At 40.5% G+C, this 21,217-nt stretch overlaps 1 protein-coding gene across 3 annotated transcripts in view; it reads left to right on the forward strand.

The window, feature by feature from the left end:
* The window catches only part of WDR70 (WD repeat domain 70), a 271,059-nt gene extending 250,772 nt beyond the window's left edge, over positions 1-20,287 (forward strand). The window contains exons 15-17 of one of the 3 annotated variants that reach the window (XM_073343800.2): positions 404-520; positions 929-1,091; positions 19,101-20,287. In XM_073343800.2, coding sequence (XP_073199901.2) covers positions 404-520; positions 929-1,091; positions 19,101-19,188 — 368 coding nt within the window. In that variant the 3' untranslated portion in view covers positions 19,189-20,287. Of the gene's footprint in view, positions 1-403; positions 521-928; positions 1,092-2,139; positions 7,090-19,100 lie in introns of those variants that run through there. The other 2 variants (XM_073343799.2, XM_073343801.2) reach the window with 2 other exon arrangements.
* The last annotated feature ends 930 nt before the right edge of the window (positions 20,288-21,217 follow it).

Here is a 21,217-nt window from a genome sequence, read left to right on the forward strand (position 1 = left end):
TGATGTCTCAGCACCTCAATATTAGAAAGATGTAGAAAAATTGGAAGTTAAGAAAAGAGCAAGTGGTTGATCAGGCAACTGATGGGCTGACCAACAGAGGAATGAGCTAAATAAGTGTAAATTGCCCCGGCGATTTATTAGATTAGGGAATAGTCATTGGAGAAGTTGTGGAAATCTGGTTGCTTTAGACTTTTAAAAACAGACAGGACAAAGCCCTATAAAATATACTGTGATAAGCCAATGTGGAAGTATGTAAGAATGACATCCCTGGCATTGCACAAGGGGTGGCATCCTCTCCATGTAAGGGTCAAAAGCAATCTGGCCCATGGGGTTAAAGATGTAAAAGTAAATGTGATTGCTAACATTTAGAATTGTTTTCCCAAACTGTGAATCTTCTCTTTAGCTCATGCCCTTCCAATGTTTCGTGAACCACGGCAACGAAGTACCAGGAAACAGTTGGAAAAGGATAGGCTGGATCCCCTAAAATCTCACAAACCAGAACCTCCGGTAGCAGGACCAGGTAACCCATGTTTAGTCTTTTCAGATTGTTATAAGAAATTTGGGAAACTTATTTCCGAGTTCTAGAAGTAATTTTGCTTATGAAATTATATTTACATTGTAAATTGTTTGGGACTGGGAATGCTGTCTTTATTATGTGTGTGTACAATGGCTGGGGTGCTACTTCCATACAAATAAATAATAACAAAAATGACTAATGTTTTGTTTAGGCCCATAAAATATTCTATAGAACACTACTTTGACTGCAACTCTAAATGCTATTTTCTTTTCTTTCCCACATCTCTTTTCTTTACAGTAATATGTAAGTTCAGTACACTACTAGATCAGTGTTACAAACACAGTACTTCACATTTTGTCTATGTGTTCATTACTCTCAAATATTCTTTTTCTTTTTTTTTCCCAATTATAGGTCGTGGGGGCCGTGTTGGAACTCATGGAGGTACATTGTCATCATACATAGTCAAGAATATTGCACTGGATAAGACTGATGATAGCAACCCCCGAGAGGCCATTTTACGACATGCAAAGGAAGCTGAGGATAACCCCTACTGGGTTGCTCCAGCCTATTCTAAGTAAGGAAACAATTTTAAAAAACACAAGTAATATTTCTTAAAGCCATTGGGAGTTTGATATAAACAGAAAATATACATTTTTAACAGCATTCTCTGCCTTTTCTGGATTATTGCCAATAATAAATAAATTAAGCGTGTGTCAGAGCTCTGATATGAAGGCAGTATGTACAACACATCAAATTGTTAAAAGTATACATTTCTAAAATTTCCATTTTTAAAAGCTAACCTTTCAGTGCTAGAATACTCTTTTAAAGCTGTCTAAAATGTATTCCTTACTGTTTCTCCTGGTCCTAAATCTGTTACAGTTAAACTCCAAGGTACTAAGTAATCCTGGCTTTACAGGTGGAGAATTACAAGAGTACCAGTACATATTTTTAAAATCTCTAACACTTTCTGAAGTAGATGTTCCTCTAAAATGTGTGACATAAGTAGCATGGTCTGATGTGGATGTATTAATATTTACAAGATTTTTAAAGATTCACACTACACCATCATGTAGGTATGTATACATGCTAAAAGCCAGACCCATGTTACAAGACCTGTGCATCTACTTAAGGCAGCTTGGCTATATAGGTGGAAGGATACTAAAAATAGGTTTTTTTTCCTAAAATAAGTCTGCTCCAAAATGGGGCATAAATAAAAACACGAGTGCTTGTAGTGGTATAATGATTTAACTGTCAGGAGTCTGGGTTGTCCTGTAGAATATAGTTTTGCCATTTATGAGTTAAGTTGTCATGTCTAATTCTTGCCCATAAATTTTTATACCAGCAATATTTAATGTATAATATGTGTGTGGGGGGTGCATATACATTACATATACAGACATTTAAACTATGGAATAAACTCCTTCAACTCTTTGCCTACTTGTAAGATTCTAAAACAATAGCCCACATTTTCTGCCTTTTTTGTTTATAAAAAATTGCCACTGCAAAATGTGTTTTTTTCAAATAATTATTTATTATTATTTAACTCTTAAGTAGCACTTTTCATCTGTAGATGTACAAATGCTTCACAAAAGAAGGTAAGTATCAATAATCCAATTTTACAGCTGGAGAAAATGAGATACGGAAAGATGAAATGACTTGCTCAAGATTACATAGCATGCAGAGCCAAGGGCAGAAGCCATGTTTCTTGACTCCCAGTCCAATGCTTTTAGACAATGCTGCCACGATGTAAGTTTTACTTCTGTAATGAGAAGATAATTAAGAAAAGCAGAGTTTGAAAGTTGCCCATAGTATGTTAACAGTGATGGGTATTTGTGATGTGGACACTGATCCTCTGAGCTGAGTACAACTTCTTCACACAGACCATTGAGCTATCACCGGGCAACAGTTCTTGATCTCCATTGACCGAGGCTGGCTTTGAACTGGGAAATATTAACTTTTATAACACCTATGCCAGTGTTACAAAATATATAAAATAAATAACTAATGCAATACTGCCTACATTTACCAGTCCAAAAGTAGTACTCTTTAAAAGGATAATTCTGGAGAGGTTACTATAATGGAGATGCCAAGTATGGTGGATTTTTTCTTATTTGGAGATTCACATGTGCTGAAGATGAAATTTATTCCGAGTCTAAATTCAGATATTTTTACTTAAAATATATAAATATCCCTTCATAAAGAAGTAAATATGACCACTCATACCATCAGATATGTAGGTACTCCAGTGTATATTTGGCTAAGTAATTTAATTGATGAGACATTAGGTTTCATCCCTGACACCTGTAATGTAATAGACATGAAAGTTTTAAAACATAGTAGTAGTATAGAAGGCTCACTGTGTCAGGTGGGCAGATCTCGTTTCAGTTTATTGTTTAAAAACGTATCTACAGGGGAAGAAAAGAGCTGGCTGAGAAGTGGGGAGGATATAAGTCCAGAATGCTATTAGCTTATACACCAGACAGTGATGTGGGGGGCAGAGGGGAGAGCTTGGGCAATAGCCAGCACCATGCTGGCTTGACAGCTTGGGCAATGATAAATTTCATGCCATTATCCCTGCTTAAGAAACTTACTTTTTAAGAGGTATCCTATGGGGAATACATTTTAAAGTAATTTTTTATTTATATAGAGACACACAAATTTGGGCCCTTTCTGCATATCATATTACATTTCTGATGAACCTTTGCTTTTTCATACTTGGATTTCCAAAAACATAGGCATGTAGTTTATGCCTAATCTGCATGTACAAATTTGCCAGACAGATGTATCACTAGTCATTTGTGCACACAAATAGCCAATATAATAGTTGTGATAATTATGTATATTGGACTTTGCTATGTAAATAAATGTGCCTTATTTATGCAACATTTTACAAACGTTTCCCAAAATATGTTTAATAAAAATATGCTAAATATAGTGTATGTTTGTCATAAATTATCTAACTTTTCAGCATACTTTCTACTATATGCAGCAGTTCCTTAGGGGCAGAATTGTGTCTTCCCATGTGTCTGTACATAGCTTAACACTGCAAGTCTCTGGTTCTAAATGAGGTGTCTGAGCAGTACCACAGTATAAATAATACAAGATAATGTGATATTTTAATTATATTAGGAATCCCTTTAAAATATACTGTCCTAAAGCATAGAAAATATATACATTTAGTGAGTGTTCATTTTTAAAAGGGCTTTAATTAAATGATTGTATGTGCAAAACATGTATTTTTAAAATTGCACTTGTTCTTCCTATTTAACTTCTGGTGACCAGAACAATGCTTTTAAATTCACTATTTCTTTGTTCGTATTCTTTCTCTTAGATAATGTTTTATTTCTGTATGTATGGGCAATGTATAGTATCATAAGAACATAAGAGTGCCCATACTGGGTCAGACCAAAGGTCCATCTAGCCCAGTATCTTGTCTTCTGACAGTGACCAATGCCAGCTGCCCCGTGGGAATTAACAGAACAGGTAATCATCAAGTGATCCATCCCCTTTTGCCCATTCCCAGCTTCTGGCAAACAGAGACTAGGGACAACATCCCTGCCCATCCTGGCTAATAGCTGTTGATGGACCTATCCTCCATGAACTTTCTAGTTCTTTTTTGAACCCTGTTATGGTATTGGCCTTCACAACATCCTCTGGCAAAGAGTTCCACAGACTGACTATACATTATGTGAGGAAATACTTCCTTTTGTTTGTTTTAAACCTGCTGCCTATTAATTTCATTTGTTCACCCCTAGTTCTTAGAAGGAGTAAATAATACTTTCTTATTTACTTTCTCCACACCAGTCATGATTTATAGACCTCTATCATATTCCCCCTTAGTCGTCTCTTTTCCAAGCTGAAAAGTCCCAGTCTTATTAATCTCTCCTCAAATAGCATCCGTTCCATACCCCTAATAATTTTTGTTGCCCTTTTCTGAACCTTTTCCAATTCCAATATATCTTTTTATGAGATGGGACGACCACATCTGCATACAGTATTCAAGATGCAGGAGTACCATGGATTTATATAGAGGCAATATAATATTTTCTTTCTTATTATCTATCCCTTTCTTAATGATTCCCAACATTCTGTTTGCTTTTGTGACTGCTGCTGCACATTGAGTGGATGTTTTCAGAGAACTATCCACAGTGACTCTTGGTAACAGCTAATTTAGACCCCCTCAATGTGCATTACTTTGCATTTATCAACCTTGAATTTCATCTGCCATTTTGTTGCCCAGTCACCCAGTTTTGAGTGATCCTTTTGTAGCTCTTCTCAGTCTGCCTGGGGCTTAACTATCCTGAGTAATTTTGTATCATCTGAAAAATTTGCCACCTCACTACTTACTCCTTTTTCCAGATCAGTTATGAATATGTTGAATAGGACTGGGCCCAGTACAGCCCTCTGGGGAACACCACAATTTACCTCTCTCCATTCTGAAAACTGATATTTTATTCATACCCTTTGTTTCCTATCTTTTAACCAGTTACCAGTCCATGAGAGAACCTTCTCTCTTATCCCATGACAGCTTACTTTGCTTAAGAGCCTTTGGTGAGGGACCTTGTCAAAGGCTTTCTGAAAATCTAGGTACACTATATCCACTGGATCCCCCTTGCCCACATGCTTGTTGACCCCCCTCGAAGAATTCTAGTAGATTGGTGAGGCATGATTTCCCTTTACAAAAACCACATTGACTGTCTCCACAAATTATGTTCATCTATATGTCTGACAATTTTGTTCTTTACTATAGTTTCAACCAGTTTTCCCAGTACTGAAGTCAGGCTTACTGGCCTGTAATTGCCGGGATCACCTCTGGAGCCCTTTTAAAAACCTGGCGTCACATTAGCTATCCTCCAGTCATTTGGTCATTTAACAATTTAATCCATTTAACAATCTGTTATTTGACCAGGCTTTTTTTTATATATATTTCCCCATGGGTGATTATTCACTTAATGAGAAAAATAGAAAATTCTTTGCATTAGCTAAAAAAAATCCCTCGCTACATATTTAATCTTTTTTCCCCATTCCTGGTTTTTAAAATAATTTTAACAGAGGCGACTACTAGGTCCAAGTCTTTTTGCTGATCCCTTCCTTTAATTTTCATAATTCTGTAATTGTGATGACTGGGTTAGAGTTCATCTGGTCCTGATTCATAGTGGTAGGGTTAACAAGTATGTCATATTATCAAGTCATGGCTATAATAGACACTGTACTTTGAGGTTTTCCTTTATAATAAACAGCGGGCACAGAACCAAGAAAGTTGTGGTTTACCCTCACATTCTTAGTCACAAATAATACATGTGATGTCTCCTCACAGTCATACCATTTGCCTGAAGCCAGCTTTGTTCTTTAGTGAATGAATCCTAGCCGATGAGTAACAATAATTTAAAAGAATTTGACCTATGAACTTCAAATTGCAGTGAAAACATTTGGAATGAGACACTCTGGTTTTAAGTAGTAAAGGAAAATGATTGTACTTTAACCTCTGTCTTCTACAGTCAGAAGCGGGGGAAGTCTTTTTTATAAGTCTTATCGGGGCTGATCCTCTTGCATTTTAAACTTTTCTGCAAGAACAGAGGAAGGAGGAAAAGAAACCTGCATGTTAATTAGCTACTCTTTATGTAAAAGCCTCTGGATAGAAACACAATAATTCTGGCTTGATCTGCTGTATTTGGCAGACTTTTTTCATTTTTATTTGAAAGTACAATAAGAAAAAGCCATACTTAAATAAATCAGGTGTGGGAGAATATTTTAAATGAGACGTTTTTCCTCGTTCAGTAGTTTTGAAATGCTTTATGAAACATACTCATTACACAGCTTATAGTCAACATTTATTTTTTGAAAGTCTCAAAACTAGTAGTGAAGATTAAATAAAATTAAATAAAATATTACATTGCTGTAATAAAAGATTGACCTGTTTTTTAAAAAATGAGAATAAATGATCTATTTATTTAACTACATTGCTTAGCTACGGTAACGAATTATTTAAAGGAAGTTAAAACATTTTTAAAAGTTCTTTACTTACATTCTGACAGAACCATTATTCTGAAAAAACTGACAAAAATTGATTTATTAGGACTGGTTGTTTAATGTTTTTTAATCTTAGTTAAAATCAGTTAGGCAATGAAAATAAGACTTACTAGACAATATCGCTTTCCTTTATAGAACTTTAGGAATTGCCATATTGAAACAAGACCAGAACAGTCCATCTGGTATGCTTTCCAGTCTCCAGCAGTAGCCAGTTTCAAACTAAGGTGTCCACAAAGATCAGCTATGCAATAACAGGCCAATAGAGGAAATTTGTTCCTATCTCCAGGCAGTTGGTGGTAGGCTTGTGTCCTGAAACATGGGTAGTTACATCTTATATCCTAGATAGTGTAACTGTAGATGTTATTTGTATAAGTGTCTTATCTTTCTTAATCTTTAAGTGGGTGTTCTAAAAGGACCATGGAGGGGGAATACAGGTGCAGTAACCCTGAAACTGTGACAGAAGTCACAATGGATGAAGATGGAGTAAAGACCTTGAGATTTGGCAGGGAATAAATTGTTATAGACCTTGGTGGTACCAATTTCAGTAGGGTGAAGAGGGTTTGAAGACAGATTGAAGGGTTCAAAAAAAGAGTTTGAGGAAAGGAACTTGAAGCAACCATTGTAAAGATTTTCAACTCTTTGTGAACTGTTTGCTTTAACACAGCTTTACAGAGATGCTTTAATTATTTCAGGTGTCCTCCTATCTTTCAAACTTACCACCAGCAGGAACCACTAAATGTTGTAGCTGAGGGTCCAATCATCCACATTTGAAGTGAATGGGTATTTTACACTGACCTGAGTGGTACAGGATAGGGGCCTAAGCAGGAAGTATTTTGCTGTTAATCTAAGACTTTTATGGTCAACATTTTATATTTAGCAGTGTTAAAAGAAACAGTCATTAAAATAACACAGGCTTTAGAATTGGGGACACAATTAGAACTTTATGATCAGATGGTAGTGATACCATATGCTAACTAAAAGCAGATACCTACTGTCATAAATATAAAGGGAAGGGTAAACCACTTTAAAATCCCTCCTGGCTAGAGGAAAAATCCTCTCACCTGTAAAGGGTTAAGAAGCTAAAGGTAACCTCGCTGGCACCTGACCAAAATGACCAATGAGGAGACAAGATACTTTCAAAAGCTGGGAGGAGGGAGAGAAACAAAGGGTCTGTGTGTGTCGGTATGCTTTTTTTTTTGCCGGGGATAGAACAGGAATGGAGTCTTAGAACTTTTAGTAAGTAATCTAGCTAGGTATGTATTAGATTATGATTTCTTTAAATGGCTGAGAAAAGAACTGTGCTGAATAGGATGACTATTTCTGTCTGTGTGTCTTTTTTGTAACTTAAGGTTTTGCCTAGAGGGTTTCTCTATGTTTTGAATCTAAGTACCCTGTAAGGTATCTACCATCCTGATTTTACAGGAGTGATTCCTTTACTTCTGTTTACTTCTACTTCTATTAAAAGTCTTCTTGTAAGAAAACTGAATGCTTTTTCATTGTTCTCAGATCCAAGGGTTTGGGTCTGTGGTCACCTATGCAAATTGGTGAGGATTTTTACCAAACCTTTCCCAGGAAGTGGGGTGCAAGGGTTGGGAGGATTTTGGGGGGAAAGACGTGTCCAAACTACGTTTCCCAGTAAACCCAGTTAGAGTTTGGTGGTGGCAGTGGATATTCCAAGGACAAAGGATAAAATTAATTTGTACCTTGGGGACGTTTTAACCTAAGCTGGTAAAAGTAAGCTTAGGAGGTTTTCATGCAGGTCCCCCCATCTGTACCCTAGAGTTCGGAGTGGGGGAGGAACCTTGACAACAGTTATGAAAAGTTAGTTACTGTTTTTGCTTCTTCGAGTGCTTGCTCATGTCGATTCTATGCGCGGTGACTCACAAGCAGTATCCCAGGAGGTGGGCTTGGAGTTCGCAGATGTACTGATTGCAACACTGCTCTCCCGAAATTGGCATCCTCATGGGCCTGTTGGGTGATGGCATAGTGGGCCATGAAGGTGTGAATGGATGACCAAGTCGTGGCTCTGCCGATGTCCTGATTGGTATCTGCACGAGGAATGCTGCGGCTGAAGCCTCGGCTCTTGCAGAATGAGCTGTCATGATGGCCAGAGGCAGAACCTTTGCCTGCTCGTAGCAAGCCCAGATGCAGGTGATTATCCAGGACGAGACTCTCTGGGATGACACCAGCAGACCTTTCATCTTATCCACCACTGCTACAAAAAGCCGTGTCGACCTGCGAAAGGTCTTAGTTCTTTCATTGTAGAAGGCCAGGACCTATCTAAGGTATGCAGCTGTCATTCCTCCTCAGTTCTGTGAGGCTTTGGAAAGAAGATGGGCAGAAAAATATCCTGATTGTTATGGAACTGTGACATCACCTTTTGTAGGAATGCCAGGTGTGGGTGAAACTAGACCTTGTCCTTGAAGAATGCTGTATAAAAGGGTTCAGAAATTAAGGCTCTGATTTTGGAAACCCACCTGGCTGAAGAAATTGCCATAGGAAGGCAGCCTCCCATGAGAGGAGCAGTTTATTAACAGGACCAGCACTTGACAGGTGGTCTATACTACGCCAATGCTGTGCTGAACCTGAATCTACGAACAGCCTTTGAACTGCCATACACTTTGTAAAAAGCCTTGGGGCTGCCGACAGACTGAAGGGGAGCACAGTGAACTGGTAGTGGTGTCGGTCCACCACAAACTGGAGGAACCACCTGTGTACATGGAAGATAGAATTGTGGAAATATGCATTCTTTAAGTCAACGGCGGCGTACCAGTCTCCCAGATCCAGGGAGAAAATGATAGAGGCTGGGAGATCATGTGGAACCTCAACTTCTTGAGATATTTGTTGAGGCGGTGCAGATCCAGGATGGGCCTCAGGCCCCCTTTGGCCTTCAGGATTAGGAAATATCTGGAATAAAATCCTTTCCCTCTCAAATCTCAAGGAACTTCCTCTACAGCCCCTACAAGTAGGAGGGCTTCTACCTGCCATACGAGAAGTTGCTCATGAGAGGGGTCTGTGAAGAGGGACGGGGTTGGTGGGGGAGGAAGGGGTGGATGAAAACTGCAGGGTATATCCAACTGACCCAGTACTGAGCACCCAAAGGTCTGATGTTACATGGGACCGTGCAGCGGGGAAGGGAAACAAGTGGTCCAAAAACAAAAGAGGGGATGAATCCTGTCTCAAGTTTGGTATGCCGTACCCTCAAAAGGCCTGCCTAAACCCACTGGGGTATCTGCTCGAACCCGACTGGGAGGCCGGGTCAGAAGGCATGGACTGGTGATGTTTTTACCCCTTCCCTTCTCTCTTATAGGAGTCCTGTCTTGGAGCCCCTAAAACCTTGGAGGGATGTTGAGGTCTAAAATGCTTCCTGGAGGCCGGGGTGCGTACAGGCCCAGAGTGTGCAACGTGGCCCTCGAATCCTTGAAGCTATATGGCTTGGCGTCCATCTGTTCAGAGAGCAGAGCATTGCCCTCGAAGGGGAGGTCCTGGACCAACTGCTGCACCTCCTGGGAGAGGCCCGACTATTGGAGCACAAACAGAGCCTCATGGTGACCGCACACACCATCGTTCTGGCTGCCGAGTCTTACACATCCAGAGCTGCCTGGAGTCAGGCTCTGGCCACAGTCTTGCCCTCCTCCAGGATGGCCAAGAACTCCTGCCTCGACTCCTGCAGTAGGGAGTCTCTGAACTTGGCCATCAACTCCCACAAATTAAAGTCATACCTCCCTAGCAAAGCCTGGTGGTTCAAGATACGGAGTTGGAGGCTGCCCGTGGAATAACCATTCCTTCCAAAGAAATGCGGTCTCTTGGCCTCCTTATTTTTTGGGGTTCCACCATATAGTACATTTTCTCCACCCTTTTAGAGAAATAGGGCAGAGAGGAAGAGGTCTTCCAAATGGCCTTAACTGGTCCCAACACTGCCTCATTGACTGGAAGGGCCACTCTGGAGGTAGCCACTGCTGCCAAGATATTAATTAGGCTGTGGGTGGACTCCTTCAGCTCCTCTGCTTCCAACACCAAATTCATGATACCGCCTTCAGAGGAAGTATCAACCCCTCCCGTAGCACTAGCTTCCTCCTCATCGTCCCTGGACGAGGCGGTAGCAGATCCTTTGAACCTGCTCCCACCAGATGATTTCAGGGCTCATCAGGAACTCCTGAAGTGGGTAACATGAATTTGGTGCTGGAAGTGGAGGAGCTGAAAGAATTCTTCTATCCCTGGTAGCCTTGGCAGGTATGGCCCCTTGGGGAGTGAGCTGAACTGGCAGGGACATCTAGTCCTTCGCAGCCTGGAAGGAATTGAGGAGGCCCGCAGTTGTGAGACAGCACAACAGGTCCTGGGAGTCAGAGGTGGGTCCTGAATTGGGCTCAGGACCTTCAACAGAGTGGCCAGAGCCAACTGCAGCTCTGGGGAGGACGAGTGGCCTGGCGTGGGTCTCATCATGTCAGCTGCTCCCCTTTGTCCCTCTTTGGTGCTGGAGAGCGCCCTCTCTCTTCATGCTGTTTCTTGTCTCTCTTCCTTGGCACCAGAGATGAACAGTGCGGGGAGGACCATAGTGCCAGCAGCACACTTCACACCAAGGCCAAAGTACTCAGCACTGATTTGGAGCAGGATGGCTCTGAGGATGGTCTGAAGGCTGTCTCCATCAACAGAGTCTTCAAACAAATGTCTATCTTTTTCAGTCCTTGGCCTGAAGCCCCTGCAGATTTTACGCTTCTTCACGGCACTTTAGACAGGCTGAATACGGGTTGCTCACAGGCATAGATTTGCCACAGGTGGAGCATGGCTTGAATCCTGGAGACTGGGGAATAGCCAGTTTGTGGGATGACGTCCCTCTAAGATCAGGATAACTACCTACACTCTAAACACTAACTTCGTAACAAAACTGACTAATTACAACTATATACAATGGAATAAAACTCAAACCACTAGGTTAGGAAAGCCTTGCAAAGGCAAAAAGAAAAGGAGTACTTGTGGCACCTTAGAGACTAACCAATTTATTTGAGCATAAGTTTTCGTGAGCTACAGCTCACTTCATCGGATGCATGTAGTGGAAAATACAGTGGGGAGATTTTATATACACAGAGAACATGAAACAATGAGTGTTACCATACACACTGTAACGAGAGTGATCAGGTAAGGTGAGCTATTACCAGCAGGAGAACAGGGCGGGGGGGGAACCTTTTGTAGTGATAATCAAGGTGGGCCCTTTCCAGCAGTTGACAAGAACGTGTGAGGAACAGTAGGGGGGGAAATAAACATGGGGAAATAGTTTTACTTTGTGTAATGACACATCCACTCCCAGTCTTTATTCAAGCCTAAGTTAATTGTATCCAGTTTGCAAATTAATTCCAATTCAGCAGATTCTCGTTGGAGTCTGGTTTTGAAGTTTTTTTGTTGAAGAATTGCCACTTTTAGGTCTGTAATCAAGTGACCAAAGAGATAGAATCATAGAATATCAGGGTTGGAAGGGACCCCAGAAGGTCATCTAGTCCAACCCCCTGCTCGAAGCAGAACCAATTTGCAGTTAAATCATCCCAGCCAGGGCTTTGTAAAGCCTGACCTTAAAAACCTCTAAGGAAGGAGATTCTATCACCTCCCTAGGTAACGCATTCCAGTGTTTCACCACCCTCTTAGTGAAAAAGTTTTTCCTAATATCCAATCTAAACCTCCCCCACTGCAACTTGAGACCATTACTCCTCGTTCTGTCATCTGCTACCATTGAGAACAGTCTAGAGCCATCCTCTTTGGAACCCCCTTTCAGGTAGTTGAAAGCAGCTATCAAATCCCCCCTCATTCTTCTCTTCTGCAGGCTAAACAATCCCAGCTCCCTCAGCCTCTCCTCATAACTCATGTGTTCCAGACCCCTAATCATTTTTGTTGCCCTTCGCTGGACTCTCTCCAATTTATCCACATCCTTCTTGAAGTGTGGGGCCCAAAACTGGACACAGTACTCCAGATGAGGCCTCACCAATGTCGAATAGAGGGGAACGATCACGTCCCTCGATCTGCTCGCTATGCCCCTACTTATACATCCCAAAATGCCATTGGCCTTCTTGGCAACAAGGGCACACTGCTGACTCATATCCAGCTTCTCGTCCACTGTCACCCCTAGGTCCTTTTCCGCAGAACTGCTGCCTAGCCATTCGGTCCCTAGTCTGTAGCTGTGCATTGGGTTCTTCCGTCCTAAGTGCAGGACCCTGCACTTATCCTTATTGAACCTCATCAGATTTCTTTTGGCCCAATCCTCCAATTTGTCTAGGTCCTTCTGTATCCTATCCCTCCCCTCCAGCGTATCTACCACTCCTCCCAGTTTAGTATCATCCACAAATTTGCTGAGAGTGCAATCCACACCATCCTCCAGATCATTTATGAAGATATTGAACAAAACCGGCCCCAGGACCGACCCTTGGGGCACTCCACTTGATACTGGCTGCCAACTAGACATGGAGCCATTGATCACTACCCGTTGAGCCCGACAATCTAGCCATTGAAGTGGTTCTCTGACTGGTTTTTGAATGTTATAATTCTTGATGTCTGATTTGTGTCCATTTATTCTTTTACGTAGAGACTGTCCAGTTTGGCCAATGTATGTGGCAGGGGGGCATTGCTGGCACATGATGGCATATATCACATTGGTAGATGTGCAGGTGAACGAGCCTCAGATAGTGTGGCTGATGTGATTAGCGCCCCCCCCCCCACTGTTCCTCACACGTTCTTGTCAACTGCTGGAAGTGGCCCACCTTGATAATCACTACAAAAGTCCCCCCCCCCCCGCTCTCCTGCTGGTAACAGCTCACTTTACCTGATCACTCTTGTTACACTGTGTATGGTAACACCCATTGTTTCATGTTCTCTGTGTATATAAAATCTCCCCACTGTATTTTCCACTAAATGCATCCGATGAAGTGAGCTGTAGCTCACGAAAGCTTATGCTCAAATAAATTGGTTAGTCTCTAAGGTGCCACAAGTACTCCTTTTCTTTTTGTGGATACAGACTAACACGGCTGTTACTCTGAAACTTGCAAAGGCAAGAAGCTGTTCCAACTGCCATCATGGGTGGTAAGAAGGAACAGAGAGGGTGTGGGGCTGGCGGCACCCCTTATACCAGCACATACGCAAGGGGCTCCAGGGGGCACTAGTGCCAGCCCTATGGATACCACTAAGGGAAAAAAATCTCTGGCAACTGTGCACGTGGTGTGCACGCACCTAGCACGGAACTGACATGAGCAAGCACTCGAAGAAGAGTAGATATATCTCTGCAAAATATTTTGGCTTTGACAAAACAGCATATTTTGATGGGAAACTGGTCGAAAATGATCTGACCAGGTCTGCTCTCTAGGTTAAAAGCATCTGCCCACAATTTTATTACACTTTAGGTTATAATGCACCAGTGCTTTCTTAGAGAAAAGGACTGCATGTGCTCCAATCAATATTACAATTCCTTCCTCTAAGCCACCTCCTTTTGTGAATGGTAGGGAACAATGAGGACACAGACAGGAATTATATGATTTGGCCAAGCAGATGCAACATTATTTAACTTTAAGATATCTCTTAAAAACACCTACCCTGCCAGTAAGAAAAAGAGGGAGTTACAGTTCTCCTTTTTCTCTTTCATCCTAAACCCCTCTGGCCAAAAATGCACTTGACAGTCTTCACACCTACTTGTCAATGGCCATCATGACACATTCTCAAATTTGTCTACCTTTGGTCTGCTGTGGAGATAGAGGTTGGTGCCTACATGCTGGAGGAAAGGAAACTGATGTTTTTTGGAAAAGTAGGTGTCAAGGTTCCTCCCCCACTCTGAACTCTAGGGTACAGATGTGGGGACCTGCATGAAAACCTCCTAAGCTTACTTTTACCAGCTTAGGTTAAAACTTCCCCAAGGTACAAATTAATGTATCCTTTGCCCTTAGAATATCCACTGCCACCACCAAACTCTAACTGGGTTTACTGGGAAACGTAGTTTGGACACGTCTTTCCCCCCAAAATCCTCCCAACCCTTGCACCCCACTTCCTGGGAAAGGTTTGGTAAAAATCCTCACCAATTTGCATAGGTGACCAGAGACCCAAACCCTTGGATCTGAGAACAATGAAAAAGCATTCAGTTTTCTTACAAGAAGACTTTTAATAGAAGTAGAAGTAAATAGAAGTAAAGGAATCACTCCTGTAAAATCAGGATGGTAGATACCTTACAGGGTAATTAGATTGAAAACACAGAGAATCCCTCTAGGCAAAACCTTAAGTTACAAAAAAGACACAGACAGAAATAGTTATTCTATTCAGCACGATTCTTTTCTCAGCCATTTAAAGAAATCATAATCTAACACATACCCAGCTAGATTACTTACTAAAGTTCTAAGACTCCATTCCTGGTCTATCCCCGGCAAAAGCAGCATACCAACAGATACAGACCCTTTGTTTCTCTCCCTCCTCCCAGCTTTTGCAAGTATCTTGTCTCCTCATTGGTCAGGTGCCAGCGAGGTTACCTTTAGCTTCTTAACCCTTTACAGGTGAGAGGAGCTTTCCTCTGGCCAGGAGGGATTTCAAAGGGGTTTACCCTTCCCTTTATATTTATGACAACTGTTGTTCAAGATAAGTTGCTCACATCCATTCCATGACCTACCCTCCTATCCCTCTGTCAGAATTTCTGGCAAGAAGGAACAGAGGGGATGCAGGGCTGGCGGTGTCCCTGATACCGGCGCATAAGCCGGCCCTATGGACACCACTAAGGGAAAAAAATATCTGGCAACTGTGCATGAAGTGTACACATACCTAGTATGGAATGGACATGAGCAACACACCTTGAAGAACAGTTACAAAAGGTTAGTAATGGTTTTTTTTCAACAGGAAGGTTTCTGAGGGTGATCTCTCCTGTGAAGCTGTGAAATGAAATTGTCATCCTCCAGCCATCTCTGCTGGAGAGAGATATGTGGAGCTTTTACACAAGCATTGTGGTAACACACACAACTCTGTTTTCCCTGTTGTGTTTTAAACTCTTTTTTTGTATAATCTTTAAGCGGCCTAGGTGTGCATTTCAGGACCATTGTGGCACTTCTTTGGTAACTGGTGACGCTTGATTTTATGACAGTCACTCAATAAATGAAAATTGATGGGAGGACTGAAGGAAGAAAGAGTGTCATAGATTTTCATACACCATGGAGCCCTTGGAAATGAAAACATGTTAAAGTAATAAGCCTGTTCTAATAATTTTTTTCTACAAATGTTAGTCATGCAGCAAACTCCTACTACCACTGGCAACTTCTAGCTAGTGGTATGATTTTTTGTTTAAGTTAAATAATTTCTGCTAGTAATGGCTTAACAAAAACTGAATTTTTCCTTTGCTCATGTATTTACAACGGTCAGATGAATGAATCATCCTAGGTGTCCCAAATCACAGTTATATATTCTGTGGAGGTGGGAAAGTTTATACGCCAGCTGAACCAAGTCCAGTAGGTCATTTCATGCTAATGGTAAAAATGCGATAGCAAGCAGACTTGATTTCCTCTTTGCATTTTCCCTAGATGTTGTTATTGCTAGGTTATGCTGCAGTTTTTGCTTTAGTAGTCTCGGAACATCTTACAAGTTTCAGCAACTATATCAATATTTCATATATCATGGTAAAATGATATTTTAAATCACAGTATCCTGCTCCCCCAAATACACAGGATTTTTACCATATTGTGAATTAAATTATTCTTCCTGGGGATTTAAATTAGCTGTTACCATGCAAGAAAGAGATCTTGGCCACATCGTGGATCGTCCTCTGAAAACATCTGCTTATTGTGCAGTAACAGTCAAAAGGCTAACAGAATGTTAGGAACCATTAGGAAAGGGATGGGCGATAAAAGAAAATATCATAGTGTTCCTATATAAATCCATGTAACATCCACACCTTTAATACTGCATGCCGTTCTGGTGGCTTTATCTCAAAAAAAGATATATTGGAATTGGAAAAGCTGCAGAGAAGTGCAACGAAAATGATTAGGGGTATGGAATGGCTTCCATATGAGGAGAAATTAAAAAGACTGAAACCATTCAGTTTAGAAAAGAGACAACTAAGGGTGTCTGATAGAGGTCTATATGATACAGGTGTATAAAATCATGAATGGTGTGGAGAAAGTGAATAGGGAAGTGGCATTTACCCCTTCACATAACACAAAAATTAGGGGCACCTGATGAAATTAACAGGCAGCAGAGTTGAAACAATCATAAGGAAATACTTCCACAGGTTGACTCTGTGTTGTGTGAAAAACTCATTGCCAGAGGTTGTTGTGAGGCCAAAAGTATAGCTGAGTTCAAAAAAGAATTAGATAAGTTCTTGGAGAATAGGTCCATCAATGACTATTAGCCAGGATGGTCAGCGACACGACCCCACGCTTGGGCTGTCCTAAACTTCCAACTGCCAGAAGCATCTGGCACTGGCCACTGTCAGAGACAGGATACTGGGCTAGATGGACCATTGGTCTGATCCAGTACGGCCGTTCTTGTTATGTTCTTGATGACTCCAACTCAAATTATTATCTTCACAGATTTTTATATCAGAAATATAAGTTATCACAGGTCAGTTGTGTTGCACTAACAGACAACCTGATGTTGACCTGACTTGTTACTACATGACACTCAGAGATGTTTCTGTACAAAAGCCTAGATAGGCAGATAGACTCTTAAAGTTGGTTAATAAACTTCCATCAACAAGATTTGGAGAGAGAAGGAGAAACAAAGAAGATTCCATAAATTCCATTTCTTCAACAGCCAATAAAATCGTATGTTTTAGCCAGTGAAGCCTTCGTCCCTGGCGACCATATTGGCTGAAGTATTGCTGCTGCTGCTTACTTCTTTAAAAAAAATTTCCTACTGAAGAAGTGGAGTTTATGGAACTGTCTTTGAATTATTTAAAATGTCTGACTATTTTCATTTTTTCAAAGTGTTTAACTTGATATAGTATGAAGTATAATATCTTCATGCCTTGTGCTGTCTCATTGGAACGGATCCCAAGCTCTGCTTAAATGCAGTGAGATGGAGGGAAAGTGAGTTTGGCCTTGTCTCTGTGGAGACTTTTGTTCGCAACAAGCCAGGGTGTGAATGTACAGTGCTCTACCCTGCCTTGTAGTACGTTGCTGAGTGGACCCTGCTACCGGTCACTAAAAGTTCCATAATGCTTTTTGAGGTATTCCTATTTGAACTTTTAGTGTGTGGGAGGCTACTGCACATGCACTAAATCTCAAGATTACTCAGGGACCTTACACCAGTGGAGGATGGTTCACTCTGACATGGCCGTTCCAACAAAAACACCCCCAACACTCCTCACTCCTATGTTGGTGGTGGAGGGGTTGGCTGGTGTCGGAGGCAGGCACACCAGGGGGAGAGCCCTGGCAAAAGGCATTCTTCACTGATGATCTCTCGCTTCTTTAAATCCATGTTGTGCCACATACTTAGCAGACTGGAGAATCCAGCCTATTAATATTAATGGCTGTGTTATACACATTAGCTATTGTTCCCATTGAAGTCAGTGGTAACTTTAATTATGCCCCTTAATTTAAGTAAGTTAAGCACAATTTTGTTAAGGTTTATGCACTTTGCCAAATCTGCTGAATAATAGTTGTAATAATAACAATATATAGCACTTATATAGCATTTTACATCCTCAAAAGTGCTGTAAAAACATTAGTTAATATGCCAATAAGCCAAAAATTCTGTTGACTGCATTTTGTACTTTACACTTGATTGTTGCTTGGAAGTATGAATCTCTGTTGTAGCCAATTTTAGAAATTCAGTGGTTTCACTAGTACTGCTTGAAGGTTTTGTGGTTATTCTTAAACATTAGATTGGGAACAGTAGACTAAACTGAGATTAAAGTGCCAAACAGCGGAATGAACAGACACAGAGTTTGGTGAAAAACTATTTGATACTGTTCTAGTTTAAAAAGTAGTCAGTGAATATTCTGTAGAGTTTTTAAGTATTTTGTTTAAATTACAAGCAAATAACGTCCGGATAGATAGGCTCAAGATTACTTTCAGGATACAGCATGTTCTTGTATGAGTATCATTACTTTTATTATGCTACAGTAGTGCTGGATGGTCTCTGTGGAGAGAAGCTGTTTTTTCATGTGTAGGCTTGAAAACAAGAATAGCACAGTTTCTATTTGATAGCTGTCAAACTTCAGTGGTTGAAAGATTTATTTTAAAAAATACCATGAAATGTGAAAATGTACAGCTCAGTTTTTGTAGCCTTATATTAAATTCCCTTTATTCCCGTCTGATATCTTAATTTTATTAATTGAAAACACACATAACAGTGCCTGCTGAAGAGCAAACAGTACTTGCAAGAGATGCATATTTATTCATTAGTCTGCTTGTTCGTTCATTTTTTGCCTTAGAACAGCAAATTTCTCTGATTTGCTAGAAATTTAGTGAATATTTTTATTTCATGATTAAATGAAATAATTAAGCCGATAACGTTTTTTTCTCTTTTGGGAATCACAGAAGAAAGTGTTCACTTCTGCATAGAAGAGCTGTGGTTAATCATTATTCTGCTTCTTAATATTTTCTAGGACTCAACCAAAAGCAGTTTTTGCAGAAGTGGAATCAGAGGAAGATGAAACAGACAACAAACCAGAGTGGAAAAAGCGTAAAATATGAAGTACTTGATTCATGGTTGGGTGACTGTGGATTCAAAACAAAGTGGAGAGTTATTTCATTATGCAATAAAAGGTTAAATTCTTTACAAACAGAAATTCTTTGAATGCATTGCATGATTTCCAACTGAAGATGATTGTTGTTCTGCCTTTTGTAATAAGGAGTTAATTATATTATGCAAAAATCTTATGTCATTTTCTTAACTTTAGATTTTTTTTAAAAAGTATTTGTGTTTGTAATTTTTAACCAGAATACATCATCAATGATTAATGAGAAAGCAGCATTTTACTGTAATATTCCATATGAAGATTTTAAGTAAGAACATAAAAACTGGAGTTTTTCAAGCTTCTTTTATTTATTCCAATAACATCTATCAAGCTGTGCAAAAAAGTCATGATTTCACATTTTTTAGGAATATCAATTTAGAATAATTCTTAGGCATCAGGTTTGTTTAGCTGGTGTGCTAGTTTTGTAAAACATCAAATATTTTCTAGTATTTGTGACTTATCTGAAATATGTTTCTTTTGAATTATACAGTCTCTCACATTACTGGTAAAGATTTTATAAGCCGTACGGAGTAAGAATGTACAATTCTGTATATTTGTCTGAATTAAAACATTGTACACTTGTTACTTTTTTTTTCTAATTGTGTATGGATTATTCAAAGTTAAATAGATTTTGTTCAGGCCTCTTAAATCTGTTGTTGTATATTGGTAAGCAATAACACTTGATAATGTGTGTTTGTTAGTCAATATACACATAGACTTGGGCTTGCTGAGGTGTATAGCTGAACTGTGCATATATTGGCTGACAAAGTCACTTTCTAAAGAGAGTGGGTTGGGGGGGGAGAAAACCTGGATTTGTGCTGGAAATGGCCCATCTTTATTATCATACACGTTGTAAGGAGAGTGATCACTTTAGATAAGCTATTACCAGCAGGAGAGTGGGGTGGGAGGAGAGAAAACCTTTTGTAGTGGTAAACACCCATTTTTTCATGGTCTGTGTGTATAAAAACATCTTCCGTATTTTCCACAGTATGCATCCGATGAAGTGAGCTGTAGCTCACGAAAGCTTATGCTCAAATAAATTGGTTAGTCTCTAAGATGCCACAAGTCCTCCTTTTCTTTTTTCTAAAGTGTGATACTGACCTTTATAAAATGGTGGTATTTACCAGCAAGTTGCTATGGTAAATGTCACTAAGTGAAGGAGAGAGATTTAAAAACACAAAAACAAACCACCCTCCTTAAGGCAAATAAAGAGGAAGCTAGATCACTTGTGGGCTTGTATATTTTGGTTCTGATAATATTTTGGTTCTGATAATACTTGCTTGCATTTCTGCTTTTAGTGCAGGACACTGTTCTGACCTTCATTCTGTTGGGTGGCATTCTGTTGGTCTTCTGTGTTACTCAGATACCTTGTTTTCTTCAGACTCTCGTATATCAGGCCAACTCACGGCTGAGGCTCTTTCTAAGTCCTTCTGGTCTTGTCATTGGCCTGTCTGTCCAGATGTGCCAGCTCTCCGCTGCTGTTCAACTCAGTTGTGTTTGGTTTTATCTTCACCACTGTCCTGAGTCTGTAGCTACTTCATGTGACCTGTGTTCCATTGCAGCTTGGACAGTTGCATTTTACCATTGCTATTTGTTGACTAGACCCAGACCTGCTCACCTGTGCATATTGGCCTCAGGTTCTTGGCTCCTTGCAGGCTGCCTGATTAGCTGGGCATTCTGTTAACCGCTTCTTTTTCCTGTCCATTATCCCTATGCTGGGCTGCAGCAGACTACCCCTCATGGAAAGCAGAGTTTTGGTTCTCCAGCCCATCAGTCCCTGTGCAGGGCTACTGTCTTGTCCCTGGGAGGGTATTTTGCAATGGTTCAGCATTGCCAGGGAGGGATCCCTTCCTGTCTACATTGCCTTTCATAGAATCATAGAATCATAGAATATCAGGGTTGGAAGGGACCCCAGAAGGTCATCTAGTCCAACCCCCTGCTCAAAGCAGGACCAATTCCCAGTTAAATCATCCCAGCCAGGGCTC

Source organism: Lepidochelys kempii, chromosome 5, assembly GCF_965140285.1.
Source record: "Lepidochelys kempii isolate rLepKem1 chromosome 5, rLepKem1.hap1, whole genome shotgun sequence".
NCBI classification, from domain to species: Eukaryota; Metazoa; Chordata; order Testudines; family Cheloniidae; genus Lepidochelys; species Lepidochelys kempii.